The sequence below is a fragment of the Chiloscyllium plagiosum genome, unplaced genomic scaffold, assembly GCF_037043375.1.
Source record: "Chiloscyllium plagiosum isolate Xiang-an unplaced genomic scaffold, Cpla_swu_hap1 HiC_scaffold_2, whole genome shotgun sequence".
Classification (NCBI taxonomy): Eukaryota; Metazoa; Chordata; class Chondrichthyes; order Orectolobiformes; family Hemiscylliidae; genus Chiloscyllium; species Chiloscyllium plagiosum.
In genome coordinates, this window is record NW_028270140.1 from 147,143,176 (window position 1) to 147,169,407 (window position 26,232).

At 44.3% G+C, this 26,232-nt stretch overlaps 1 protein-coding gene across 1 annotated transcript in view; it reads right to left on the bottom strand.

Moving 5' to 3' along the window:
• Positions 1 to 240: 240 nt before the first annotated feature.
• hgfac (HGF activator) overlaps positions 241 to 26,232 on the bottom strand; it is an 82,712-nt gene continuing 56,720 nt past the window's right edge. The window contains exons 12-19 of the mRNA XM_043703685.2: positions 25,648 to 25,758; positions 23,233 to 23,407; positions 21,652 to 21,746; positions 12,564 to 12,804; positions 9,762 to 9,901; positions 8,476 to 8,616; positions 4,351 to 4,499; positions 241 to 678 (exon numbers count right to left, since the gene is read on the bottom strand). Coding sequence (XP_043559620.2) covers positions 496 to 678; positions 4,351 to 4,499; positions 8,476 to 8,616; positions 9,762 to 9,901; positions 12,564 to 12,804; positions 21,652 to 21,746; positions 23,233 to 23,407; positions 25,648 to 25,758 — 1,235 coding nt within the window. The 3' untranslated portion in view covers positions 241 to 495. The remainder of the gene's footprint in view (positions 679 to 4,350; positions 4,500 to 8,475; positions 8,617 to 9,761; positions 9,902 to 12,563; positions 12,805 to 21,651; positions 21,747 to 23,232; positions 23,408 to 25,647; positions 25,759 to 26,232) is intronic.

Sequence of the window (26,232 nt, forward strand, 5' to 3'; positions counted from 1 at the left end):
CGACCATATGGGAGGAGAAATTGTGGTCTTTGAAGAAGGAGGCCATCTGGTGTGTTCTGTGGTGGAATTGGTCCTCCTGGGAGCAGATGCGATGGAGGCGGAGGAATTGGGAATAAGGGATAGCGTTTTTACAGGAGGCAGGGTGGGAGGTGGTGTAGTCCAGGTAGCTGTGCCCTAGTTTATGTGTTAAATGTGCCGTCCCATCAATGCCGCCAAAGAAAATGGGAGAAAAGGATAAAACAAGACACAATTTATTTTTTAATGGCACTGGAATTGTTTTAAATTCCTGAAACGTGGAGGCTTGGCAACCTCCCACTGAGTCAGAAATCTGTTGACAACTGTTCCACTGGATTCTTCTTTTTCTGGTTGGAGTAATTAACCCAAAATGTGAGACGGTTTTTCCCAGAGTTACAATTGCCACATGCGCAGGAGGGGAGGAGGTGGTTGAAGTAAGAACTGCTCCTGGTGAAGTAAGAACTGCCCCTGCCGGCAAGCTTAGCCTTTCTGGTTGTATTTTGGTCTATGTTTGATCTTCCTGTAGATCCAATTGATGTACTTGGTAACCCTTGTGTAGACTCCCGGCTTGTTCATCTTAGCGCAGCCTTCTCCCCAGCTGACGATCCCGTACAGATATGCTGTGTCCCCTTTGTAGCAAACTAGAGGGCCTCCGGAATCTCCCTGTGTAGACAATGCAACAGACAAAGGATTAGCAGACGTTTGTAAAGGCTTAAGAATACGTAACAATGATGGTCTGATTCAATGCCAGAGCACACCAGATGGGCGGAATGGCCTACTAACATTTCTATAGGAAGCACTTGAATTTTTTGCTATCTTTTGCAGGTATCAACAAAAAACTTACTTACAACCAATTTGTGCACAGCAAGCTCCCACAAACAAAAACATTATTTGCTGGCTGAAGGATCAAAGGCCTCTTGGCAGAGCCTCCCTACTCAGAATCACAGCACCTTTACCTTGTAAACGGAGGCCATTCGGTTCATCATGCCCACAAGTTCTATCTCTTCCTGCCAGTCTCCTGCCTTTTCCCTGTATCCCTGTCCACCATTACTATTCAAATAACCATCCAATGCCCCTTTTGAATGCTTCATAGAGTCATACAGCACGGAAGCAGATCCTTCAATCCAACCAGTTTATTCCAACCATAGTCCAACCTGTGTTCACCACATTTCCACAGTGCATTCTGCACCTGAACTATTCACTGGGTCAAACATCGTTTTTGCTGTTTAGTTTCTCTTACTCGTCTTTGAACAATCTTTAATCTTTCTGCTTTTAGTGACACAATGGTTAGTGTCCTTACCTCTAGATCAGAAAGTCTGGGTTGAAGTGCCACCTGCTCTTTCCTGAAAAGTTGATTAAAACTATGGGTGCAGACAGAAGTGGTCACCTTCTCTGCTGTAATAATTCGATGAGATAATAACCTTGTTTCTTATATTAATGGTGGTGCCTCTTGCAGTGTTGCTGGTTTCTTTTCACACACTCCCCAGTCTCACACGTACACACACACACAGGATTGCTAAAACACACGCAGGTTTGACTTATTTGAAGATTTTAACTATTACTTATACACAATCCAAAATAGTTCAACAGAGAAATCTACTCTGGGGTCTGATCTAACTGCAGCAGTTCATGAAGGGAAGGGATGGGTAATAAATGGAGATGATTCCAAAGAGATCTCCCAGAGTGTTGCTGGAAGAGAGTTTGAGTTATACGGAGAGGTTGGATCATAAGGGGTACAGATAAAGTGAATGGCAGATGGCTTTTCCCTCGGGTGGGGGATTTCAAGACTGAGGGTGTATAATTAAGGTGAGAGGAGAAAGATTTAAAAAAGACATGGGGGCAATTATTTTACAGAGTGGTTTGTGTGTGAAGTGAACTTTTAGAGGAGGTGGTGGATGCAGGTACAGTTACAATGTTTAAAGGATATTTAGATAAGTACATGAATAAGAAATGTAGGAGGGATATGGGCCAAGAGCAGACAGGAAGGACTAGTTGTAGTTTGGGATATCTGGTCGGCATGGACTGGTTAGACTGAAGGGTCTGTTTCCATGCTGTCCGACTCTATAATTGTTGGCCCAGTTAGAGACACCCTCATCCCAATTACGTCTCCACTAACTGGCTGCCAGTCACATGGTGCCCCCATGACACATATTCCCTTAAGTTATATCACTGTATGACAATGCAGTCCTCCCTCAATGCTGTATTAAGTGTCAATTCAAATCTCCACAGTGGGGCCTGACGTCATTAGGTGCTGAGTTAGAGATGAGAGTGATAGCCATGATCTAAGGTTGATGTGGGATATAGGTAAAGCAGTGTTACTTCTGCAACTATAATTGCTTATGCAAGGTGATGAACTAACCTACACAATTGTATAATTGTTTCAGCCCAGAGCTGAGTTAGCTCAAACGTGCCTGTAAACAATGGAATATGTTACAGACAAATAGATAAGGAGGGAAGAAACATTAAGTTATGCCAACCCAGCATATTATTCCTCTGTAGGCACCAGAAAGAGCCAAGTTAGCTGCAAATAAGGGATAAGGTAAATAAGAGTAAGGGTCGCCCAGCTTAGAGTAGTAGGAGAAGTAAACGAGGGTGGAGCGCAGCTAGGCAGGTGCAGAACACAATAAGGAATAGTGATAGGTTTGACACGTAATATGCTAGGCCAATGAGGTAAACGGGGAAGTACTGAGAGAGACTCAATTAAACTGTATAAATTGTGGGGTAATTTTGGTTCGGTGTGCCTACTTGTTAAACACCCATCTTGCAAGAACATTTCAATAAAATTCGCTGCTTCAGAATTTGACTCGGACTGAAATTTATTGTATTGTAAGCTTTGTTTCTCACAGTTGATGTCCTGTTTCTTTTTTAAATTCTTTTCTGAGATGCAGGAACTTCTGACCAGGCCAATATTTTTTGCCCATCTCTAATCGCCCTTGAATCCTGTGGCTTGCTCTGCCATTTCAGATAGCAGTTACGAAAAACAACCATGTTGCTGTGGTTCTGAACTCACATGTAGGTCAGACCGGGACAAAAGATGGTAGATTTCCATTCCCAAAGGACGCTAGCGAACTAGTTGGGATGTTACAACAATAGTTTCATGGTTGCCACTACTGAGACACGCCTTTATACAAATTCCAGATTTATTCATTGAATTTAATCCCATCGACTGCCATGGTGGTATTCGAATCAATCGCTCCAGACCATTAGTCTGGTCTATTCCAATGAGATTATCACTACATTACTGTCTCCATGCTTAACCCATGATCTACTTTTAACAATCTTATAAAATCATAGAGAGCATGGATGGGTGAATAGACAAGGTCTTTTTCCCCAGGATAGAGGAGTCCAAAACTAGAGGGCATAGGTTTAAGGTGAGAAGGGAAAGATTTAAAAGGGACCTAAGGGACAACCTTTTCATGCAGAAAGTGGTGCGTGTATGGAATGAGCTGCCAGAGGAAATGATGGAGGCTGGTACAATTACAACATTTAAAAGGCACCTGGATAGGTATATCAATAGGAAAGGTTTAGACAGATATGGGCCAAATGCTGTCAAATAGGACAAGATTAATGTAGGATATCTTGTCGGCATGGACAAATTGGACCGAGGGTCTCTTTTCCATGCTGTACATCTCTATGCTCTATGTCTGTATGACTGTATGACTCTATGTCTCTATGACTCCATTTATCACTATGGCTCTGTGACTCTGTGATTCTATGTCTCTGTGACTCTATGACTCTATGACACAATGTCTATATGACTCTATGTCTCTGTGACGCTATGATTCTGTGAATGTATGACTCTATGACTATGTCTCTATGACTCTATGTCTCTATGACTCTATGACTATGTCTCTACGTCTCTACATCTCTGTCTCTATGACTCTATGTCTCTAGGTCTTTGTCTCTATGTCTCTTTGACTCTATGACTCCATGTCTCTATGACTCTATGTCTCTGTCTCTATGTCTCTTTGACTCTATGACTCAATTTCTCTATTTTTCTGTGTTTCTTGTCTCTATATCTCTATGATTCTATGTCTCTGTGACTCTGACTCTATGATACTGCGACTGTATGACTCTATGTCCCTATGGCTCTATGACTCCGTGTTTCCATGTCTCTTTGACTCTATGTCTCTATGACTCCATGACTCTGACTGTATGACTCTGTGTCTCTATGTCTCCATGACTCTGTCTGCCTTTCCTAATGAACATTTGTGTTGAAGAGTGCTGCTGTCAATGAAGTGAGTTTTGGAATTGTGGTTGCTGTGGTAACGGTTGAAACCCAACTAGGATTTTAGTGCCCTGCACGATATCTTGGATATAAGGCAGAGCAGGTACCTGGCAGGCATCGACAGATTTCATCATTTCTCCTGCACAGATCATATTTGGTGTCACTTCAGTGCCGTAGAGAAAATTGCTGCTGCACAATTCTTGGGGAATGAGGCGGACTGTGGCTTCCTGCAAAGTGCAAGGATATGTTGTTGCATCTGGAAAAGAAAGGAAGCACAAGAAAATAGAATTACAGAACAATGGACACCACCCACCTCTAATGAAAGCCATTTGTGCCTGTGCTAGCCCTTTGGATTGCAGCTGTGAACAGTCCCATGACCGTCTGTTTTGTCCAAAACTCAGTTACCATTCCAATGACCTTTTCAAAATGATTTATGAATCAAGCTCCCAACAACACTTTCAGGTGCAGCTTTCCGGATTCCTAACACCTCTCTCCGTGAGAAAACCTTCCTCGTTGCCCATATTCCCCCACTCGGTCTTTTGCCAATGAGTGGAGTATTGTGGACAGCTTTGGTCTGGGAAAAGACACAGTGGGTTTGAAAGCAGTCCAACAGTGGTTCATTAGACTGACACCAGGGATGGAGGGACTATCTTATGAGGAGACGTTGAGTAGATTGAATCTGTATTCACTGGAACATAGAAGTAAGAGAAGCAATTTTATTGAAACATACAAGGTTCTGAGGGAATTTGACAAGAGAGGTTGTGGGAGAGTCTAGGACCAGGGCACACAATCTCAGAACAGGAGGTGGTACATTTAAGACAGAGATGAGTAGGAATTTCTTCTCTGAGGATAGTGAAGTTGAGGATTATCAGGATCAGCCATGATCTTATTGAATGGTGGAGCAGACTTGATGGGCTGAATGGCCAACTGCTGTTCCTCCATCTTATGATCTTGTAAATCTATATTTATATTTAAATTAGTCAATGTTGAAGTATTGTGTTCAGTTCTAGTCTCCCTGCTATTTTCCCTAAGAAGGGGGATTTCAAGACTAAGGGGCACATTTTTCAGGTGAGAGGACAGAGAGATTTTAAAAAGACACGAGGGGCAAATGTTTTCCACAGAGGTAGGTTCGCGTGCGGAATGAAGGAAGTGGTGGATGTGGGTACAATTACAATGTTTCTTTGGATAAATACAGGGATAGGAAAGCTTGGAGGGATATGGGCTAAGAGCAGACAAGTGGGACAAGTTTAGTTTGGGATTATGTTTGGCATGGACTGGTTGTACCGAAGGGTCTGTTTCCATGCTGTATGACTCCATGAATGGGGCTATGTTCCCGGAGTATTGGAGGCTAAGGTGTGACATTATAAAAAGGTTTATAAAATCATGAGGGGCATGGATAGGGTAAACAGTTAAGGTCATTTCTCCAGGATAGAGGAGTCCAAAACTAGAGGGCATAGGTTTAAGGTGAGGGCAAAAGATATAAAAGTGACCTAAATTTTCCACACCAGAGGAGATGATGGCGGCTGATACAATTAGAATATTTAAAATATCTGGTTTGCATGGACGAGTTGGACCAAAGGTTCTGTTTCTGTGTTGTACAACTTTATGACTCTATGATTATAAACTTTGTGTTTGTTTTCCTCCAACTAATCTATGAACACCACTACAAACCTCCATTCTGTAGAGTCCTATCTATTTCAACCTCTCTCTGGGACTGAAATTTTGGAATCATCACAGTAAACCTGCCATATGAGCTTTACCATGAGAAATGGTTCAGCATCCGAAACCACATCAACTCTTCTTTCTACACTCTGTTTGTAGCTCCCCAGCCAGTGACACTCTGAGCCCATCAACAAACAGAAAGCAGACATTCCTGGGCTGAAGAAGTTCATCTTATGAGGAAAGGCTGAGCAGGTTGGGACCATGCTGTCTGTGATTGAGAAAAATGAGAGGCAAGCCTTTTGAAGCACAGTAGACTGTGAGGGTTGATCAGTACGATTGCAGATGAAACAAAAATTGGTGAGGTGATATTTAATGAGGAGGGCAGCCTTAGAATAGAGGAGGATATGGATAGGCTGGTCAGCAGCAAATAGAATTCAATCTGGATAAGTGTGAGGTGATGTACTTGGGAAGGACAAACAAAGCAAGGGAATACATGATGAATGCTGGGACCGAGAAAGCAGCAACAATCAGAGGGACCTTGATGTGCATGTACACTGGTTCCTTTAGTTAACTAGGCAGGTGGATAAAGTAGTTAAGAAGATATACGGTATATAAGCCTTTATTAGCCGAGGGGGAGAGTTTGAGAGCAGGGAGCTAATGCTAGAGCTGTATAAAATGTTGGTTAGGCCACAGCGGGAGTATTGTATGCACGTCTGGGTGGGTTCTGCATTCTAGGAGGGATGTGATTGCACCAGACACGGTGCGAAGAAATTTTATAAAGATGTTGCCTGGGCTGGAGAGTTTCAATTATGAAGAGGGATTGGACAGACTGGGGTTGTTTACCTTAGAGCAGAGGTGACTGAGGGGGACACGATTGAGATGTATGAAATAATGAGGGCATAGGCAGGTAGACGGGAAGAAACATTACCTGCAGGTGGACCGATTAATAACCAGGGGGGAGGACATGGATTTAGAGTTCGAGGGAGGAGGTTCAGAGAGAATGCGAGGAGAAAGTTTTTCACCCAAAGAGGTGGTTGAGGCAGAAACTATTGTAATATTTAAGTAGCATTTAGATTAACATTTAAGAAGTACTTGTCCAAGGGCCAAATGTTGGAAAATGTGATTAAAATAGTTAGATGGTCTCTTTGACTGACACAGATTCAATGGGCCAAAGGGCCTTTTCTGTTCAGTAGTATCAAAGAATCCGTACAGTTTGGAAACAGGCCATTTGGCCCATTGAATCCACACTGACCCTCTGAAGACCATCTTACCCAGACCCCCCCCCCCCCCCCCCCCCCTCCTACCCTATGCTTGTAACCCTGCATTTCTCATGGCTAATCCGCTTAGCCTACACATCTCTTGACATTACGGGCAATTCAGTCTGGCCAATCCACCTGACCTGCACATTTTTACACTGTGAGAGGAAACCAGAGCACCCGGAGGAAACCCACACAGACACGGGGAGAATGTGCAAACTCCACACAGACAGTCACCTGAGGCTGGAATCGAACCTGAGTCCCTACTGCTGTGAGGCAGCAGTGCTAACCACTGAGATCTCTGTGGAGAAGCAGTATGACCTATATGTTCATTTCCAAATATTTTTTGTCTTTGAACGACTTTTGGAATCCCTGGGTATCACTGTTTTGGCCAGTATTTCTCACCTGTTCAGTATTGCACTTGAACAAGGACAAAGTTAAGGTCACAATCAGGTCAGTCATGATCTTAATAATTGACAGAGCTGGTTCGGTATGCCAACTGCTTCTCCTATTTCATACACTCCTTTTGCAAAATACCTTAAGGTGCTTTACAAGGCTGTTCCCTGACAAAGCTTGACACTGAGCCACAACGGGGAAGATTGATCACAGTGGTAGGTTTGAAGGACAGGGTAGGAAGATGGAGAGGTTTAGGGAGGCAATTCCACAGTCAGGGCCAGGCTGCTGAAGATACAGAGGTTAGTTGTTGTACAGAGGGGGTCAGAAATGGGCAAGAAACAATGAGGCATGTGCATATTGCAGTGAGGGATTCCACCTGTGCAATCTTTGATAGCTATTATTCAACATCCCATAGGAAGATGTGGTCATTACACAACCAAACAGGAACAGTACCAAGCTGAAAATCCTTCCAACGCAGGCCAACGGCAGGCTGTAAAAGCAGGAGAGATTTCTGTTCAACCATGTGACAGAAAGAACATCAGAGACTCAACCATCACTATCCCATCACAGTTCCATCATAGTTACACCATGCAGGCAAAAAATGCATGTATCCTCGGTCACTCAGACTCCCTGAAAGACCTGCAATATACTACCATCATAAATTACTTAATTAGTTGCTTGGTAATACAGAGTGAGTACTGCTGAAAAAAAAGACATACTTTTCATCTGGAATTGATCAGGACAGAATAGCAAGAATGCCAAATCTCAAAGGAAGATGATATCCTTGCTTCCCTGTCCTGATGAGTGCAAAATGAAAAGCTTTGATATCATGGCCCTTTTTACAGCAAATTTCACAGCCCTGTGCACATCTTCTGAGTTGGTAAGGAATATGGATATTAGAATAACAAAGCTCCTTACTTTCATGAGTGTGTCCCCATCCAGCGATTTGGCATTCTGTACAATCTGGGAAGGAATCAGTCACAGACGGTAGACAGAGTGTTTGAACAAATCTGGTCTTGGTCGCACAGCGCTTATTTTTCTTCTTCATCTTTAGAAGGGCTAGGAGTTAAAATAAAATCCAGTTTATGGGATTTAAACGAATATATATACACTCACGTACACAGACACACACACTCACACACATAGACACACACACTCACACACATAGATACACACATAGACACACACACAGACACACACACACACACATAGACACACACATAGACACACACACACAGAAAGAGAGACACACACACACATGTATATGTATACACACTTACACCCAGAAGCACACACACACATATACACACAACTATACACACATACATATACATAAACACACACATACATATTATGATGTAGAAGGTTGAACCATTCTGTTAATTAAACACCAAGAAAAGCTTGCCTCGCCTCTTAATCTGTTAAAATGTGAGTGTCAGAGAAATCCAAGTTCCCCTTCCTCTTAATTGCTTATGATCTGACTCCAACTCGATAACAATATGCTGTGCCAATAAGGCACTTATGAAAATTACATGAACTTAATCTCAAAACCACATATTCCCAGTTTTCTCCGCTGTCTTCACTCTTCCTGCTGCTGATCTCCCTGGGTCATCGTCTTTCATTTTACTGCGAGTATGTTTCTCATGAAAAGGTACCTTTGATAGAGCGTTTTCTAATTTTTTTTTAGAGCAGTATGTTACATTGGCAGTTAGCTTTCCAGCAGTTTCTCTCTCTATGGCAGTTTCTCTCTTTACAGCAGTTTCTCTCTCTCTCTAATTTTCAAAATACCTGATTTATATAACCTCCATGACACACTGAACTTTTATAATTTGATTGGTCTCCAGGTTTCAAAACAATAAATTCAAACTCGATTGGATTTTCATATCCTGGGTATAATTTAACTGATTGGTAAAATTCAAATTACTGTCAAAACAGCAACCAAAACTCAGGTATCCATTTCACAGCCAAATATTACATTTGGAACATCTGAACCTTTGGCTGGCAGCTGTGACTGTACTTTAAATTCAGAAAAGCACTTTCCATCTTAAAGTGACCATATATGCTTTTAACTTCGTAACACACATACACACACATACAAACACGTACATGCACACACAAATATACATAGGCAGACAAGTACACTTTCAAGCAAAACTTCACAATTTCCCAGAGATAAAGGAAAAGGTAGATATTTGTGGTTTTACCTATGTCATGTATGGTTTCATCAAACACATTGTATTTGCTGTGTAGAATGTATTTCTCAATTTCGAATACCTGAGTGTTTTTGCTCGTTTTATTAAAATGATGCTGTCCCAACACAACTCGGATTGATGATGTAAGGGGACTTAAAAAGAGAGAGGATGTCAGATGGAGATACACGGGTGAAAAACAAATTATTCTTTAACAAATCTATTTCTGGTAGAAGTATCCAGCAAATAATAGTTGCAAAGAAAACTCCAAAACAATTACATTTGTGTATCATATCTTATGCACCTAGGGTTTCATACGTTTATGATTCCAGTTGATCATGATAATGAACAAGTTAGATCCCAGAGTAAAACCTGGCCTGATAGGCAATAACCTTTATTTTTCTTCTTTGGTTACCATGGCAGTCAGTCACTGTGTATAAGAGACTGTCATAAAACCATAGAATCTCTACACTGCAGAAAGAAGCCATTTGGCCCATTGAGTCTGCATCCACTATCTGAACAGCATCCCACCCAGACCCCTCTCCCCTGCTAGCTTATCCCTCTAACCCTGAATCTACTTTGCCTCTACATCCCCGAACACTATGGGCAATTTGGCATGGCCAATCCACCTAACCTGCACATCTTTGAACTGTGGGAGGAAAACAGAGCACCCCAGAAGAAACCCATGCAGACACAGGGAGAATGTGCAAACTCCCTGTACAACACGCAATGTTCAAACTAACTATGTACTTCTAACAAAAAGAAACAAAAAATTATTACACAGTAGAAATGAGTTACATTGCACTGTACAAGTATTAGATGAAATGACCATATTAGAAACATCAGAACTAAGAACAGTTATGGATTAAACCAAACCCCCTCAAAATATATAAAGGAGATAGCCTAACCCCTAACTTACTTATAGGCAAGTGAAAGAAACAGCACAGAACAAATCTCATTAAAGGCACAATATCATCACAGAACGGGGTCACCCTGTCTCCACTTTTAAATTTCTTGTTCATTTGGTACGTCTATAATTGGTTTCTTTCGACAAATTTCTGCATCCATTCAATGCTATTTTTCTTTAGTGAACATCTCTTCCTGAGACCCTTAAACAAATTACTAAATCAACTTGAAGTAGAGAGAGACCATTTCAGTCTGAAGAAGTGTCTTCCAGCTCAAAACATTAACTCTGCTTTCTCTCTCCACAGATGCTGCCAGACCTGCTGAGTTTCCCCAGCAATTTCTTTCATTGTTTCACTCAAAGTAGCCCTGAACGAGGGTTCTTAAAATTCTTTTTCTATCGCCTTCTGTGACTGGAGCATTTGTCTTTCCAACTTTTAAACTTTTGCAGTTTATTTTAAAGATTGCAAAGCTAACAGCACCTTTGGTTCCATCTGATTAAAACTTTTTACACTACCCAATGCTTCTGAATGTTTCTGTCTTTCTGTGTTACTGAACTCTTCTTGCTAGACAACCGCGATTTTTTTCTATATTTTCTCTAATGCCTCGAAAGGTTCACCTCGACGGTTTCACTACCTCCTTAAACTGTGTGTAAAGAAACTCCAGCCAACCCTGCACCATTCAGAACAATTCAATGTGAAAGTATAAATTTGTCCCACCCTCTTGTAAAACACACATTCTATAAAAATACAAATCAAACTTAAATTTAAACATTGTTCTGCCATTTTTGACCCTGGGTTTCCAAATAATAACAGAATAATATAATGAATCTTGATCACTACATGTGATGATGAATGAATTAGATTTCACTCAGACAGTGCTGAGAATTATGAATATACTATTGGAAATGGGTGCAGCGGTAATTACAGCACAATTATGTAATTATAATATAATAGTTATCATATAGCATAATTATAACTCCCCTCCTGACTCCCCAAATTTGTTCACCATCTACAAGGCACAAGTCAGGAGTGTGAGGGAATACTCCCCACTGCCTGGATGGGTGCAGCTCCAACAACACTCAAGAAGCTTGACACCATCCAGGACAATGTAACCCCCTTGATTGGCACCACATCCACAAACATCCACTCCCTCCACCACCAGTGCTCAGTAGCAGCAGTGTGTACCTTCTACAAGATGCACTGCAGAAATTCACCAACGATCCTCATACAGCACCTTCCAAGCCCACAACCATTTCCATCCAGAAGGACCAGGGCCAAAGGTTCGAGGGAACACTGACACCTGCAAGTTCCCCTCCGAGATGCTCACCATCCTGATTTGGAAATATATTATCTTTCCTTCACTGTCATTGCGTCAAAATCCTGGAAATCCCCCCCATTGTGGGTCAACCCACAGCAGGTGGACTGCAGCTGTTCAAGATGGCAGCTTGCCACCAATGGCAACTAGGGATGGGCATTAAATGCTGGCCCAGCCAGCGATGCCCAAATTGCACAAGTGAATAAAAATAAGATAAGATGGAAAAAAAATGAGTAGAATTTTGTAAAATTTGAGTCTCAAATACCAGAAGCACATGTTGCGACAATATTTTATAAGTCTATACATTTCACTCAGGAGAGAATCATGGAAGCAATTCCTTCCACTTCCAGGAAATGTTAAGGAAATGGGAGTTGGGAGCAATCTGTATTTTGTTTCAGATGGGTGGGGTTCCTATTGGAACCAATTTGATGGGAGTGCTGCTGGTGGTGGTACACAGGAACAGGAGCTGGCCACTCAGCCTTTTCAGCTCTTCTGCCCCACTAGTTGATTGGCCACTTGTTTCCCTAAGCCAGCGCAAATGTGTTGGTGGATTCATAATTTGGTCTCGATGAGATCAGACATCGGTTACCCAGTTACCTGTCAATGAAGCAATGGGCAGCAGAAACAACCCAACAAGAGAATATAAGGGATCCAGTGCAAAAGTTTCTTCCGATGTATATGGCGGCAAGCCAGGGGTGGGAGCCAGGCAAGGCTGAGGAGCCTCCAACAATCCTTGGTTTTGGGCCCTTCTGAGCCTGTTTCCCACATGAGGGTGATTGTTGAGGAAATATCGACACTGTATACCTTGCAATAGGAGAAATTCTCTTTGACCAGAAACCTGAAAGGCAATGGGACAACATAGAATGAGATAAAAACAAACATGTCACTATTTGCATACATGGACATATGAGAATGTATGGCTTAGGAGCTGGAGTTGGCCACTCAGTCCCTCAAGGCTGCTCCACCATTCATTAAAATCATGGCTGCCTTATTACATCACATACTTGCCTATCCCTGATAACCTTTCACACCCTTCTATCCTTTTATTCCATTTGTTCGTGGGGTATGGACATCACTGGCTAGGCCAGCATTTATTGTCTCACCCTTATTGCCCCAGAAGGCAGTCAAGAATCAACCACATTGCTGTGGGTCTGGAGTCACTTGTAGGTCTGACCAGGTAAGGATGGCAGATTTTCTTCCCTAAAGGACATTAATGAAGCAGATGGGTTTTTGTGACTACCAATGTTCAAGACAAATAGCCAAGGTCTTTTCCCTGGGGTGGGGGAATCCAAAACTAGAGGACATATGTTTAAGGTGAGAAGGGAAAGATTTAAAAGGGACCTAAGGGGCAACCTTTTCATGCAGAGGGTGGTCCGTGGATGGAACGAGTTCCTGGAGGAAGTAATGGAGGCTGCTTTAACGACAACATTTAAAAGCCATCTGGATGGGTTTATGAATAGGAAGAGTTTAGAGGGACATGGGCCAAATGCTGGCAAATGGGACTAAGATCAGATTGGGATGTCTGGTCAGTGTGGACAAGTTGGACTGAAGGGTCTGTTACCATGCGAAGTAACTCTATGGCTCTTTAACAGCTGTGAGCAGATCTAGGTACCACAACTTAGCAAAGTTATACTGACTTTAGAGGAAATTATAAGGGAACTTTATATATATTAGACCTGTTTTCTCCAGAATTTAGAATGTGATCTGATCAAAGTCTTAAAGATATTAACAGGAAAAGACAGAACAAGGATGTTTCAGAGAGGGTACAGAATGTTCTCCTGGGGGAGAGGGACCAGCAAGAGGTCATTGTCCACATTGGAACCAACGACATAGGAAAGGAAAAGATTGAGATTCTGAAGGGAGATTATAGAGAGTTAGGCAGAAATTTAAAAAGGAGGTCCTCGAGAGTAGTAATATCTGGATTACTCCCTGTGCTACCAGCTAGTGAGGCAGGAATAGGAGGATAAAGTAGATGAATACATGGCTCAGGAGCTGGTGTATGGGAGAAGGATTCACATTTTTGGATCATTGGAATCTCTTTTGGGGTAGAAGTGACCTGTACAAGAAGGATGGATTGCACCTAAATTGGAAGGGGACTAATATACCTGCAGAGAAATTTGCTAAAGCTGCTTGGGAGGATTTAAACTAGTAAGGTGGTGGGGGGGGGACCCAGGGAGATAGTGAGGAAAGAGATCAATCTGAGACTGGTACAGTTGAGAACAGAAGAGAGTCAAACAGTCAGGGCAGGCAGGGACAAGGTAGGACTAATAAATTAAACTGCATTTATTTCAATCGAAGGAGCCTGACAGGGAAGGCAGATGAACTCAGGGCATGGTTAGGAACATGGGACTGGGATATCTTAGCAATTACGGAAACATGGCTCAGGGATGGGCAGGACTGGCATCTTAATGTTCCAGGATACAAATGCTACAGGAAGAATAGAAAGGGAGGCAAGAGAGGAGGGGGAGTGACATTTTTCACAAGGGATAGCATTACAGCTGTGCTGATGGAGGATATTCCCGGGAATACATCCAGGGAAGTTATTTGAGTGGAACTGAGAAATAAGTTGAAACTTTATTGCTGGAACAGCACAGCAGGTCAGGCAGCATCCAGGGAACAGGAGATTTGACGTTTCGGGCACAGGCCCTTCTTCAGGAATGAGCAGAGAGTATTCAGCAGGAGAAGATAAAAGGTAGGGAGGAGGGACTTGGAGGAGGGGCGTTGGAAATGTGATAGGTGGAAAGAGGTCAGGGTGAGGGTGATAGGTCGGAGTAGGATGGAGGCGGAGAGGTCAAGAAGAAGACTGCAGGTCAGGAAGGCGGTGCCGGGCTGGAGGGATCCGGCTGAGACAAGGTGGGGGGAGGGGGGATGAAGAAACTGGTGAAGTCCAAGTTCATCCCCTGCTGTTGGAGGGTTCCCAGTCGGAAGATAAGACGCTCCTCCTCCGACCGTCGGGTTGTTGTGGTTTGGCGGTGGATGAGAAATAAGAAAGGGATGATCACCTTATTGGGATTGTATTACAGACCCCCTAAAATAGTCAGAGGGAAATTGAGAAACAAACTTGTAAGGAGATCTCAGCTATCTGTAAGAATAATAGGGTGGTTATGGTAGGGGAGTTTAACTTTCCAAACATAGATTGGGACTAGTTAAGGGTTTAGATGGAGAGAAATTTGTTAAGTGTGTACAAGACAATTTTCTGATTCAGTATGTGGATGTACCTACTAGAGAAGGTGCAAAACCTGACCTACTCTTGGGAAATAAGGCAGGGCAGGTGACTGAGGTGTCAGTGAGGGAGCACTTTGGGGCCAGCGACCATAATCCTATTAGATTTAAAATAATGATGAAAAAGGATAGACCAGATCTAAAAGTTGAAGTTCTAAATTGGAGAAAGGCCAATTTTGACGGTATTAGGTAAGAACTTTCAAAAGCTGATTGGTGGCAGATGTTCGCAAGTAAAGGGACGGCTGGAAAATGGGAAGCCTTCAGGAATGAGATAACGAGAATCCAGAGAGAAAGTATATTCCCGTTAGGTTGAAAGGGAAGGTTGGTAGGTATAGGGAATGCTGGATGACTAAAGAAATTGAGGGTCTAGATTAGAGTGGAGCTGGAATACCACAGCAGGTCAGGCAGCATCCGAGGAGCAGGAAATCGACATTTCGGGCAAAAGCCCTTTATCAGGAATACACGCAGGGTGCCTGCATAGTGAAGAGATAAATGAGAGGGGGCTGGGGGTGGGGATAAAGTAGCATAGAGTACAATAGGTGAATGGGGGTGGGGATGGGGGTGGGGATGGAGGTGATAGGTCAAAGAGGAGGGTGGGGGAAGGTAGCAAAGAGTACAATGGGTGAATGGGGGTGGGGATGGAGGTGATAGGTCAGAGAGGGTGGAGTGGATAGGTGGAAAGGAAGATAGGCAGGTAGGTCAGGTCATGGGGACAGTGCTGAGCTGGAAGGTTGGAACTAGGGTGAGGTTGAGGAAGGAGAAATGTGGAAACTGGTGAAGTCCACATTGATGCCCTGGTGTTGAAGTGTTCCAAGGCAGAAGATGAGGCGTTCTTCCTCCAGGCGTCTGGTGATGAGGGAGCAGTGGTGGAGGAGGCCCAGGATCTGCATGTCCTTGGCAGAGTGAGAGGGGGAGTTGAAATGTTGGGCCACAGGGCGGTGGGATTGATTGGTGCGGGTGTCCCGGAGATGTTCCCTAAAGCGCTCTACCAGGAGGCGTCCAGTCTCCCCAATGTAGAGGAGACCGCATCGGGAGTAACGGATGCAACAAATGATATTGGTGGATGTGCAGGTAAAACTTTGATGGATGTGGAAGGCTCCTTTGGGCCCTTTGATGGAGGTGAGGGAGGAGGTGTGGGCGCAGGTTTTACAATGCCTGTGGTGGCAGGGAAGCGTGCCAGGATGGGAGGGTGGGTTGTTGGGGGGCATGGACCTGACCAGGTAATCACGGAGAGAACGGTCTTTGCGGAAAGCGGAAATGGGTGGGGAGGGAAATAAATCCCTGGTGGTGGGGTCCATTTGGAGGTGGCACCACCAGGGATATATTTCCCTCCCCACCTATTTCCACTTTCCACAAAGACCGTTCCCTCCGTGATTACCTGGTCAAGTCCATGCTCCCCCAACAACCCACCCTCCCACTTTGGCACCTTCCCCTGCCACCGCAGGAGTTGCAAAACCTGCGCCCACACCTCCTCCCTCACCTCCATCTAAGGCCCCAAAGGAGTTTTCCACATCCATCAAAGTTTTATCTGCGCATCCACCAATATCATTTATTTTGTCTGTTGCTCCCAATGCAGTCTCCTCTACATTGGGGAGACTGGACGCCTCCTAGCGGAGCGCTTTAGGGAACATCTCCGGGACACCGGCACCAATCAACCCCACTGCCCTGTGGCCCAACATTTCAACTCCCCCTCCCACTCTACCGAGGACATGGAGGTCCTGGTCCTCCCCCACTGCCGCTCCCTCACCACCCGACGCCTGGAGAAAGAACGCCTCATCTTCCGCCTCGGAACACTTCAAACCCAGGGCATCAGTGTGGACTTCACCAGTTTCCTCATTTCCCCTACCCCCACCTCACCCCAGCTCCAACCTTCCAGCTCAGCACTGTCCCTATGACCTGCCCTACCTGCCTATCTTTCCACCTATCCACTCCACCCTCCTCTCTGACCTATTATTTCCATCCCCGCCCCCATTCACCTATTGTATTCTATGCTACTTTATCCCCACCCCCAACACCCTCTCATTTATCTCTCCACTCTGCAGGCACCCTGTCTCTATTCCTGATGAAGGGCTTTTGCCCGAAACATCAATTTTCCTGCTCCTTGGATGCTACCTGACCTGCTTTGCTTTTTCAGCACCACTCTAATATGGACTCTGGTTTCCAGCATCTGCAGTCCTTGTTTTTACCTAAAGAAATTGAGAGTTTGGTTAAGGAAAAGAAGGAAGCATATGTAAGATATAGACAGGATAGATCGAGTGAATCCTTAGAAGAGTATACAGGAAGTAGGCGTATACTTAAGAGGGAAATCAGGAGGGCAAAAAGGGGACATGAGATAACTTTGGCAAATAGAATTAAGGAGAATCCAAAGAGTTTTTACAAATACATTAAGGACAAAAGGGTAACTAGGGAGAGAATAGAGCCCCTTTGTGTGGAGCCGCAGAAAATGGGGGAGATACTAAATGAGTATTTTGCATTAGTATTTACTGTGGAAAAGGATATGGAAGATATAGACTGTAGGGAAATAGATGGTGACATCTTGCAAAATGTCCAGATTTCTGAGGAGGAAGTCCTGGATGTCTTGAAACAGGTAAAGATGGATAAATCCCCAGGACCTAATCAGGTGTACCCTAGAACACTGTGGGAAGCTAGAGAAGTGATTGCTGGGCCTCTTGCTGAGATATTTGTATCATTGATAGTCACAGGTGAGGTGCCGGAAGACTGGAGGTTGGCTAACGTGGTGCCACTGTTTGAGAAGGGTGGTAAGGACAAGCCAGGGAACTATAGACCCGTGAGCTGGCGTCGGTGGTAGGCAAGTTGTTGGAGGGAATCCTGAGGGACTGGATGTACATGTATTTGGAAAGGCAAGGACTGATTAGGGATAGTCAACATGGCGTTGTGCGTGGGAAATCATGCCTCACAAACTTGATTGAGTTTTTTGAGGAAGTAACAAAGAGGATTGATGAGGGCAGAGCAGTAGATGTGATCTATATGGACTTCAGTAAGGCGTTCGACAAGGTTCCCCATGGGAGACTGATTAGCAAGGTTAGATCTCACGGAATACAGGGAGAACTAGCCATTTGGATACAGAACTGGCTCAAAGGTAGAAGACAGAGGGTAATGGTGGAGGGTTGTTCTTCAGACTGGAGGCCTGTGACCAGTGGAGTGCCACAAGGATCAGTGCTGGTCATAAGAGGTACAGTTAGTAAGTTTGCAGATGACACCAAAATTAGAGGTGTAGTGGACAGCGAAGAGGGTTACCTCAGATTACAACAGGATCTGGACCAGATGGGCCAATGGGCTGAGGGCCAATGGCAGATGGAGTTTAATGCGAGGTGCTGCATTTTGGGAAAGCAAATCTTAATAGGACTTATACACTTCATGGTAAGATCCTAGGGAGTGTTGCTGAACAAAGAGACCTTGGAGTGCAGGTTCATAGCTCCTTGAAAGTGGAGTTGCAACAAGATGGGATAGTGAAGAAGGCGTTTGGTATGCTTTCCTTTATTGGTCAGGGTATTGAGTACAGAAGTTGGAAGGTCATGTTGCGGCTGTACAGGACATTGGTTAGGCCACTGTTGGAATATTATGTGCAATTCTGGTCTCCTTCCTATCGGAAGGATGTTGTAAAACTTGAAAGAGTTCAGAAAAGATTTACAAGAATGTTGCCAGGGTTGGAGGATTTGAGCTATAGGAAGAGGCTGAACAGGCTGGGGCTGTTTTCCCTGGAGCGTCAGAGGCTGAGGGTTGATCTTATAGAGATGTACAAAATAATGAGGGGCATGGATAGGGTAAATAGGCAAAGTCTTTTCCCTGGGGTCGGGGAGCCCACAACTAGAGGGCATAGGTTTAGGGTGAGAGGGGACATATATAAAAGAGACCTACGGGGCAACTTTTTCACACAGAGGATGGTACGTGTATGGAATGAGCTGCCAGAGGAAGTGGTGGAGGCTGGTACAATTGCAACATTTAGGAGGCATTTGAATGGGTATATGAATGGGAAGGGTTTGGAGGGATATGGGCCAGGTGCTGACAGGTGGGACTAGATTGGGTTGGGATATCTGGTTGGCATGGACGGGTTGGACCTTAGGGTCTGTTTCCATGCTGTACATCTCTATTAGACTCTATGACTCTAATAGACAAAGATATTTTTAAAAAACAATAAATTATGCATGCTGGAAATCAGAAACAAAATCAGAAATGTCTGGAAAATCTTAACAGGTCTGGCAGCATCTGTGGAGAGAAAGTAGAGTTAACGTTTCAGGTCAAATGACCCTTCTTCAGTTCTGGATACAATCCCTTGCAATCTCTCAGGTCACTTGAGAGGTCAGAGATAAAGAGTTTATTACCTCACAAACAAAAGGCTATGTTTTGCAATGGAATGTTGCCTTATAACAGGACTGGGAATGTCAGAGTAGATTAGATGTTAATGTCTCCTGAGTAGACTTTACGCTGTATGTGCTTATCAAGAGTTGTGGGCACAGTGTGGGTGAAAGGTGGAATTGGATTATAGACAAATTGGTGAAGTGGGCAGGCAAATGGCCACTTTTGAAATTTAAATGGAGAGGAACACAAAGTAATTCATAGTGGAAGGAAGAATGCAGGAGATTGGAATAACCCCAATAAGGCCCATGGGGAATCACTGATTGGTCTCCCTGCGGAGCTCGTTGAGTATGGGTTCCTTTGATAACAGGCAATGACCTGCCTATTGGAACGCATCACCTGAGCCCTTTAGAAACAGCACTGCTGCTTTATATCCAGGCGAGATATTTTGTTCCCACTTCAGGAAGAGTTCATTATTGTCTAAGACCATACTAGACTAAAAATACCTGATCTCAAAGCTAAGCAGACTCAGGTCTGGTTGGTACTTGGATGGGAGATCATCTGGGAGTACCAGATGCAAAGAAATATGAGGGTCCTCCTATGGAACAGTCCTGGTGTCCCTACCCCCGGACTAGGAGGTCCAGGTTGAAGTCCCACCTGCTCCAGAGGTGTGGGACAATATCTCTGAACAGGTTGATTGGGGAAAAACGAGTTAAATGTAAAATAAATAAAGCAGGCCATTCCACAGGGGATACAGTGCTTTATTTCCCCCTCCAACTCCATCTGGATTTAGTCCCTTCCCTCTCTCCCTGCTTCCCCCTCACGACTGAAGGTTTGCTTTGCCATTAATGGGCTTTGCTTGTAAATATCTGATTGGCTACATGGATGATTGCTGGTTGTGGTTAGGTGTTTACAAAGGGAAAACAGTCACAGTAATTTTGGTGATAGGAAGGTCACTCAGCTGTGAGTGGTAACACTGCTGTGTAGAAACAAAAAGGAACTGGCTAATCTGACTGTTTATTTCATAGAATCCCTACAGAGTGGAAACAGGCCATTTGGCCCAACAAGTCCACACAGACCATTCAAAGAGTATCCTACCCAAACCCATTCCCCTACCCTATTACTTTACATCTCCCCAAATGATGCATCTAACCTACACATCCCTGAACACCATGGCCAATTCACCTAACCCGCACATCTTTGGACTGCGGGAGGAAACTGGAGCACCTGGAGGAACCCACGCAGACATGGGGAGAACGTGCAAACTCCACACAGGCAGTCACCCAAGGCTGGAATCGAAGTGAATGGCTGTTCTCTTGTCCAATTAGCACCCTAGAATCCCTACAGTGTGGAAACTGGCCGTTCAGCCCAAAAGGTCCATTCCAACCCTCCGAAGAGCAACCCACCCAGAACCATTCCCCTGCTACTCTACATTCACCCAGACTAATGCACCTAACCTACACATATCTGAACACGATAGGCAATTTAGCATGGCCAATTCGCCTAACCTGCACATCTTTGGATTATGGGAGGAAACCCACACAGACACAGGGAGAATGTGTCCAACTCCACACAGACAGTCACCCAAAGCTGGAATTGAACCTGGGTCCCTGGTGCTGTGAGACAACTGTGGTAACCACTGAGCCATCCGAATTGAAATGTGACTGTTTCAGGGAGCAACTGAATCCTGAAAGAGTCTAAAGAGCTCTGAGGAAGGGTCACTGGACCAGAGAAGTTTATTCTGCTTTCTCTCCACAGATGCTGCCAGACCTGCTAAAATTTTCCAGTAATTTCTGTTTTGTTTCTGATTTCCAGGATTCGAAGTTCTTTCATTTGTTTTATTCAACTGAGTCTGACCAGGTTCTTATGCCAATTTGTCCCATGTCTGTAAAAGGTTCCCAATGACAGATAGCTCTTGGGGAATTGTCCTGTTCTTTGTGATGCTGGATTAAAACTGCCCGTGATCTCATGGAGAATGGACCCAAAGTCTTCAAGTGGATTTTGTGGAATCTGTTGATCATCCAACTGAGGTGGCCAGGCTGACATTGGCTTTGTTGAAATGGGGGAAGGGATTGAGAAAAGGGCAATGTCGTGAATAGGTAAAAGGTAAATACAGATCCCTCACTCATTGATATGAGATACTCACTCATTGTACCACACTTTGCGATATTGCAGTGCTCCCAGGACACGTGGTTGTCTAACATTATGTAGCACCAGGGTTTTTTATCACCATCCGGATTTCTGCAACAGATAATGGGATCATGAATCCCCCTGTTCTGTACTCTGTGTTTCACTGACCCCACAACAAGCCAAAATACAAAGTGAAATACACAAGGTGTGCCCAATGGAAGAGAGTGCTGGACCACACCCTGACCAACTCAAAGTATTTGACAGAGTACCTTTGAAGAGCAGTCACTGTTGTAAAGTAACAATCAAGGCAGCCAATTTGTGTACACAGCAAGATCCCACAAACACCAATGTGATAAAGACCGAGTGAACTGTTTTCAATGATATTGGCTGAGAGTTAAAAATAGGCCAAGGTACCTCCACTGCTCTCTTCCAACTATGACCTGAGAACTTGTGTGCTCACTTGAAATGGTACATACCACCCTCTGTTTAATCAGCCCATCCAATCCAAAAGCCTATGGATTAAACATCCACCGATACTACGCTGCTCAAAACATTTGCTTTGTCCTGTGTTTGACTGGAGTTGTTCATCTGTTGAAAGCAGAACCCTGACAAGTCTCTGCTGATCAGCGGCAAATGGAAGTCCGTCCAGACAAATGTGAGGTGATCCATTTGGCAGGACAAACTAGGCAAGGGAATACATGATGAACAGTGGGACCCTGGGAACACTGAGGATCAGAGGGCCTTGATGTTTGTGTATAATGATCTCTTAAGGGAGCAAAAGAGGTCGATAAAGTGGTTAAGAAGGCTTTTATTAGCCAAGGCATAGAGTTTAAGAGCAAGAAGGTGATGCTGCAAGTGTGTAAAACATTTGTTAGGCTGCAGTTCAAGTATTGTGTGATTTTCTGGAATCCACATTATAGGAGGGATGTGATTACATTGGAGAGGGTGCAGAGGAGATTTACCACAAAATAGAACAAACAATAAAGGATAGTTCAGCACAGGAACAGGCCCTTCGGCCTTCCAAGCCTGTGTTGACACATTTTGCCCTTCCATTCTATAACTATCTTCATTTATAGGATCTGCATCCCTCTATTCCCTTCCTGTTCCTGTACTCATCCAGGTGCTTCTTGAACGCTGCTGTTGTGTCTGCTTCCACCAGCTCCTCTGGCAGCACATTCCACCCTTAGTGTGAAAAATTTGCCACACACATCTCTTTCAAACCTGACACCCCCCACACCTTGAACCTGTGTCCCCGAATAACCCTGGCAAAATGCCTCATACTTTCCACTCTATCCATGCCATTCACAATCTTATAAACTTCTATCAGGTCACCCCTCAATCTCTTGTGCCCCAGTGAAAACAAATCCAGTCCTTCCAAACTTTCTTCATAGCTAAAGTCCCTGGTAAACATTTTCTGTACCCTCTCCAAACCGTCCTTCTGGTAAAGTGGTGACCAGAACTGTAAGCAATATTCCAAGTGTCCTACCTCTTCCCTCCACTCTTTACCCATAGCCTAGAAATTGGTGTTCTTTCCCGTATTTATCCAATTCCTTTTTGAAAGTTGCCACTGAACCTGCGTTGGTGTTTCGCTTCCTACCTGCAGTAGGAGTGGTCACCTAGGCCCAACTGGAGAGCTCCTTCCAGGCTACTAATGTTCAACTGATCATGCAGGAAGTCCTCATTCCAGGGTAAGCATTCAATACCCAAGGCACTCTCATCTTCAGGACCTTTATAAGACATCCCATTGCCCTCATAGCAGGTAGCATTCTTGTCTAAGAGAAATTAAAGAACTGTTAGACAATAAGACTAATGTCAAGATTGGGCAAGTCTTTGGGGCTGGAACAGAGGTCAAAGGTTGTGTAAGAACTTTGAGTTGACTCTTGGGTTGACTCTTGAGTCTCTGCCCATGGTCAGGTTGGTGAAGGGGTTTGGGAGGGCGAAATTGAATCAGGCAGGAGAATGGGGAATGACGATCTCAGCAACTCTCTATCTCCACCCTGTTTACATTGAGCGGCAAGGCTCCAGGATGACCCCACTGTGAACTGAAGCCCTTATGTGGACAATTAATGCCCTCACCAAGCTGGTGGAACTTAAGTTCAATGACTAAAACCCATTAAAGAAAGCTAGTCTCAATAATACTGCCTGTGAAATGACCATCGATTGTCTCGTACCCGGTCACCAGACTTCACAGAATCAGAAAGATGTTACAGTACAGAGAGAGGCCATTTGGCCCATAGTGCCTGCATTGTTCTATCCCCTAGTACCAATCTCCTGTCTTTTCCCCATCTCCTTGTGCACCATTTCTATCCAAACAACTATCCAATGCCCCTCTTGAATGGTTCAATTGAACCTGATCCCACCACATTGCCAGGCAGTGCATTCGACACCCTGAGTACTTGCTGAGGGAGAAACCAATTCTCATATCACTGTTGTTTCATTTGCACATCAATATAAATCAGTGCCCTCTCATTCTTGCTCCTTTTACAAGTGAGAACAGCTTCTCCTTAACTACTTTATGCAGCCACCTCATGATTTTGGAAACCTTGATCAAATCTCCTCTTACCTTCTCCTTTCCAAGGAGAAATGTCACAATCTATCCTCATCACTGAAGTCTCTCATACCTGGAAACACTCTTGTAAATCACTTCCGCACCCTCTCCAATGTAATCCACATCTTTTCTAGAATGTGGCGCCCTGAACTAGTTGCAATAGCCCAGCTGAGGTCGAACTAGTTTCTCATATAAGGTCAACATCTCCTCCTTGCTCTTGTACTCTATGCCCCTATTAACAAAGCCAAGAACACCGTATTAGCTGCTGTCTTCACCTGTCCTGCCACCTTCAATGAGCTGTGAATCTATACACCTAGTTCCCTCTGCTCCTGTAGCCCCTTTAGTACCCATTTTTCTACATTCCTCCCAAAGTGTCACCTCACACTTCTCCACATTGAGCCTCACCTGCCACCTATCTGCCCACTTCTCCAACCTGTCAATGTCCTTTTGGGGTTCCACACTGTTCTCCTCACAGTTTACAATTCTTCCAAATCTTGTGACATCTGCAAACTTTGAATTGTCCCCTGCACACCAAGGTACAGATGATTAATATATTTCAGGAAAGTTACATATCACAAATTACTTATCTAACTTTTACCAGTTTGGATGGAAGGGCACAGATCCGAATGATTAACTCTTGTTTCTCTCTCCACAGACACTGCCATAATGAAACAGGCGCCCATTTGATTGGCACCCTGTCCAACACCTTAGGTGTCCACTCCCTCCACCATTGACACTCAGTAGCAGCAATTGTACCATCCACAAGATGCACTGCAGTAATTCACCAAGGCTCCTTACTCAGCACCTTTCAAATCCACAACCACTTCTATCTAGAAGGTCAAGAGCACATGGTAACATTAAGTACCCCTCTGAGCCTCTCACCATCCAGAATCCTGGAATTCTCTCCCTAACAGCATTGTGGTCTACCTGCAGTATATGGACTGCAGCGGTTCAAGAAGGCAGCTCATCACCACATTCTCAAGGGCAACTAGGGACGGGCAATAAATTCTGGCCCAACCAGTGGTGAGGCAGGGAGGGGCTTAGTGAGTGGAATGGTGAGGGAGGCAGGAAGAGGGGAGTTGTGAGGGAAGCAGTGAGTGAGGTGACAAATGGTAGTTAGGGAAGTGGTGAGGAAGGCAGAAACGGGGATAAAGAGGAGAAGTGAGAGGTGTATTGAGGGGAACGGCGAGGCAGTAATTGGGAAATGACCGATCGAGGAAGGGAGGAGGCAAGGGGGTAATGAGAGGAACAGTTGGCAGGAAAAGGTTGAAATGAGCAGTCAGGAGGGCAGTGAATAGCGAGTGTTGAACAAATGATAGGCACACAACAATTGAAGTAGACAGACTGGTTCCTAGGTTCCAGTTCCACCCACCTGATGTAATGGCACTGACTTCCTAGTGCAATGTAGAGGGCAGCAGGAGTTAACATACTCAAGTAAAGCACTTGTCCATTGGAAGAGCTTACCAATATCACAGTATTTCCCCGCAAAGCTAGCCCGGCACTGGCAGATAATCTCCTCTGCATCCTGGACTGCTCGGCACTGACCATCATGGAGGCACTGGTTAACCCTGCACTCTGAATGAGAATCGGTGAGAAAACACATGGCTGTCAGCACATTCCCCAAGGCACTGACAATAACCGATTCAGCCGGCAAAGGCTAGGTTTTACCAGGTTCAGAGTTTTCGTTTGTTGTGGGGAGGTTGTGAGGAGGGGGATAGTGTGGTGGTGGGGTGGGGGCCTGTGTAAGGCTTAAGGGATCCTTCTGACATTGCATAGCAATTAAGAAAGAGACTAGTTTAGGCATACACTTGCCATACAGAACATATAACTCACCAAATCTGAACAGTCGAAGCTGCTGCTTAGTTTATTGGTCCACTTTAAAAAAATAACCTACATTTATATAGCACCTTTCGCAACCTCATAAGACATGGAAACTGGAGTAGACTGTTTGGCCTCTCAAACCTACTTTTAATCATGTAGTCCCTACAGTGTGGAAGCAGGCCATTTGGCCCATCTAATCCACACCAACCCTCGGATGAGCATCCCACC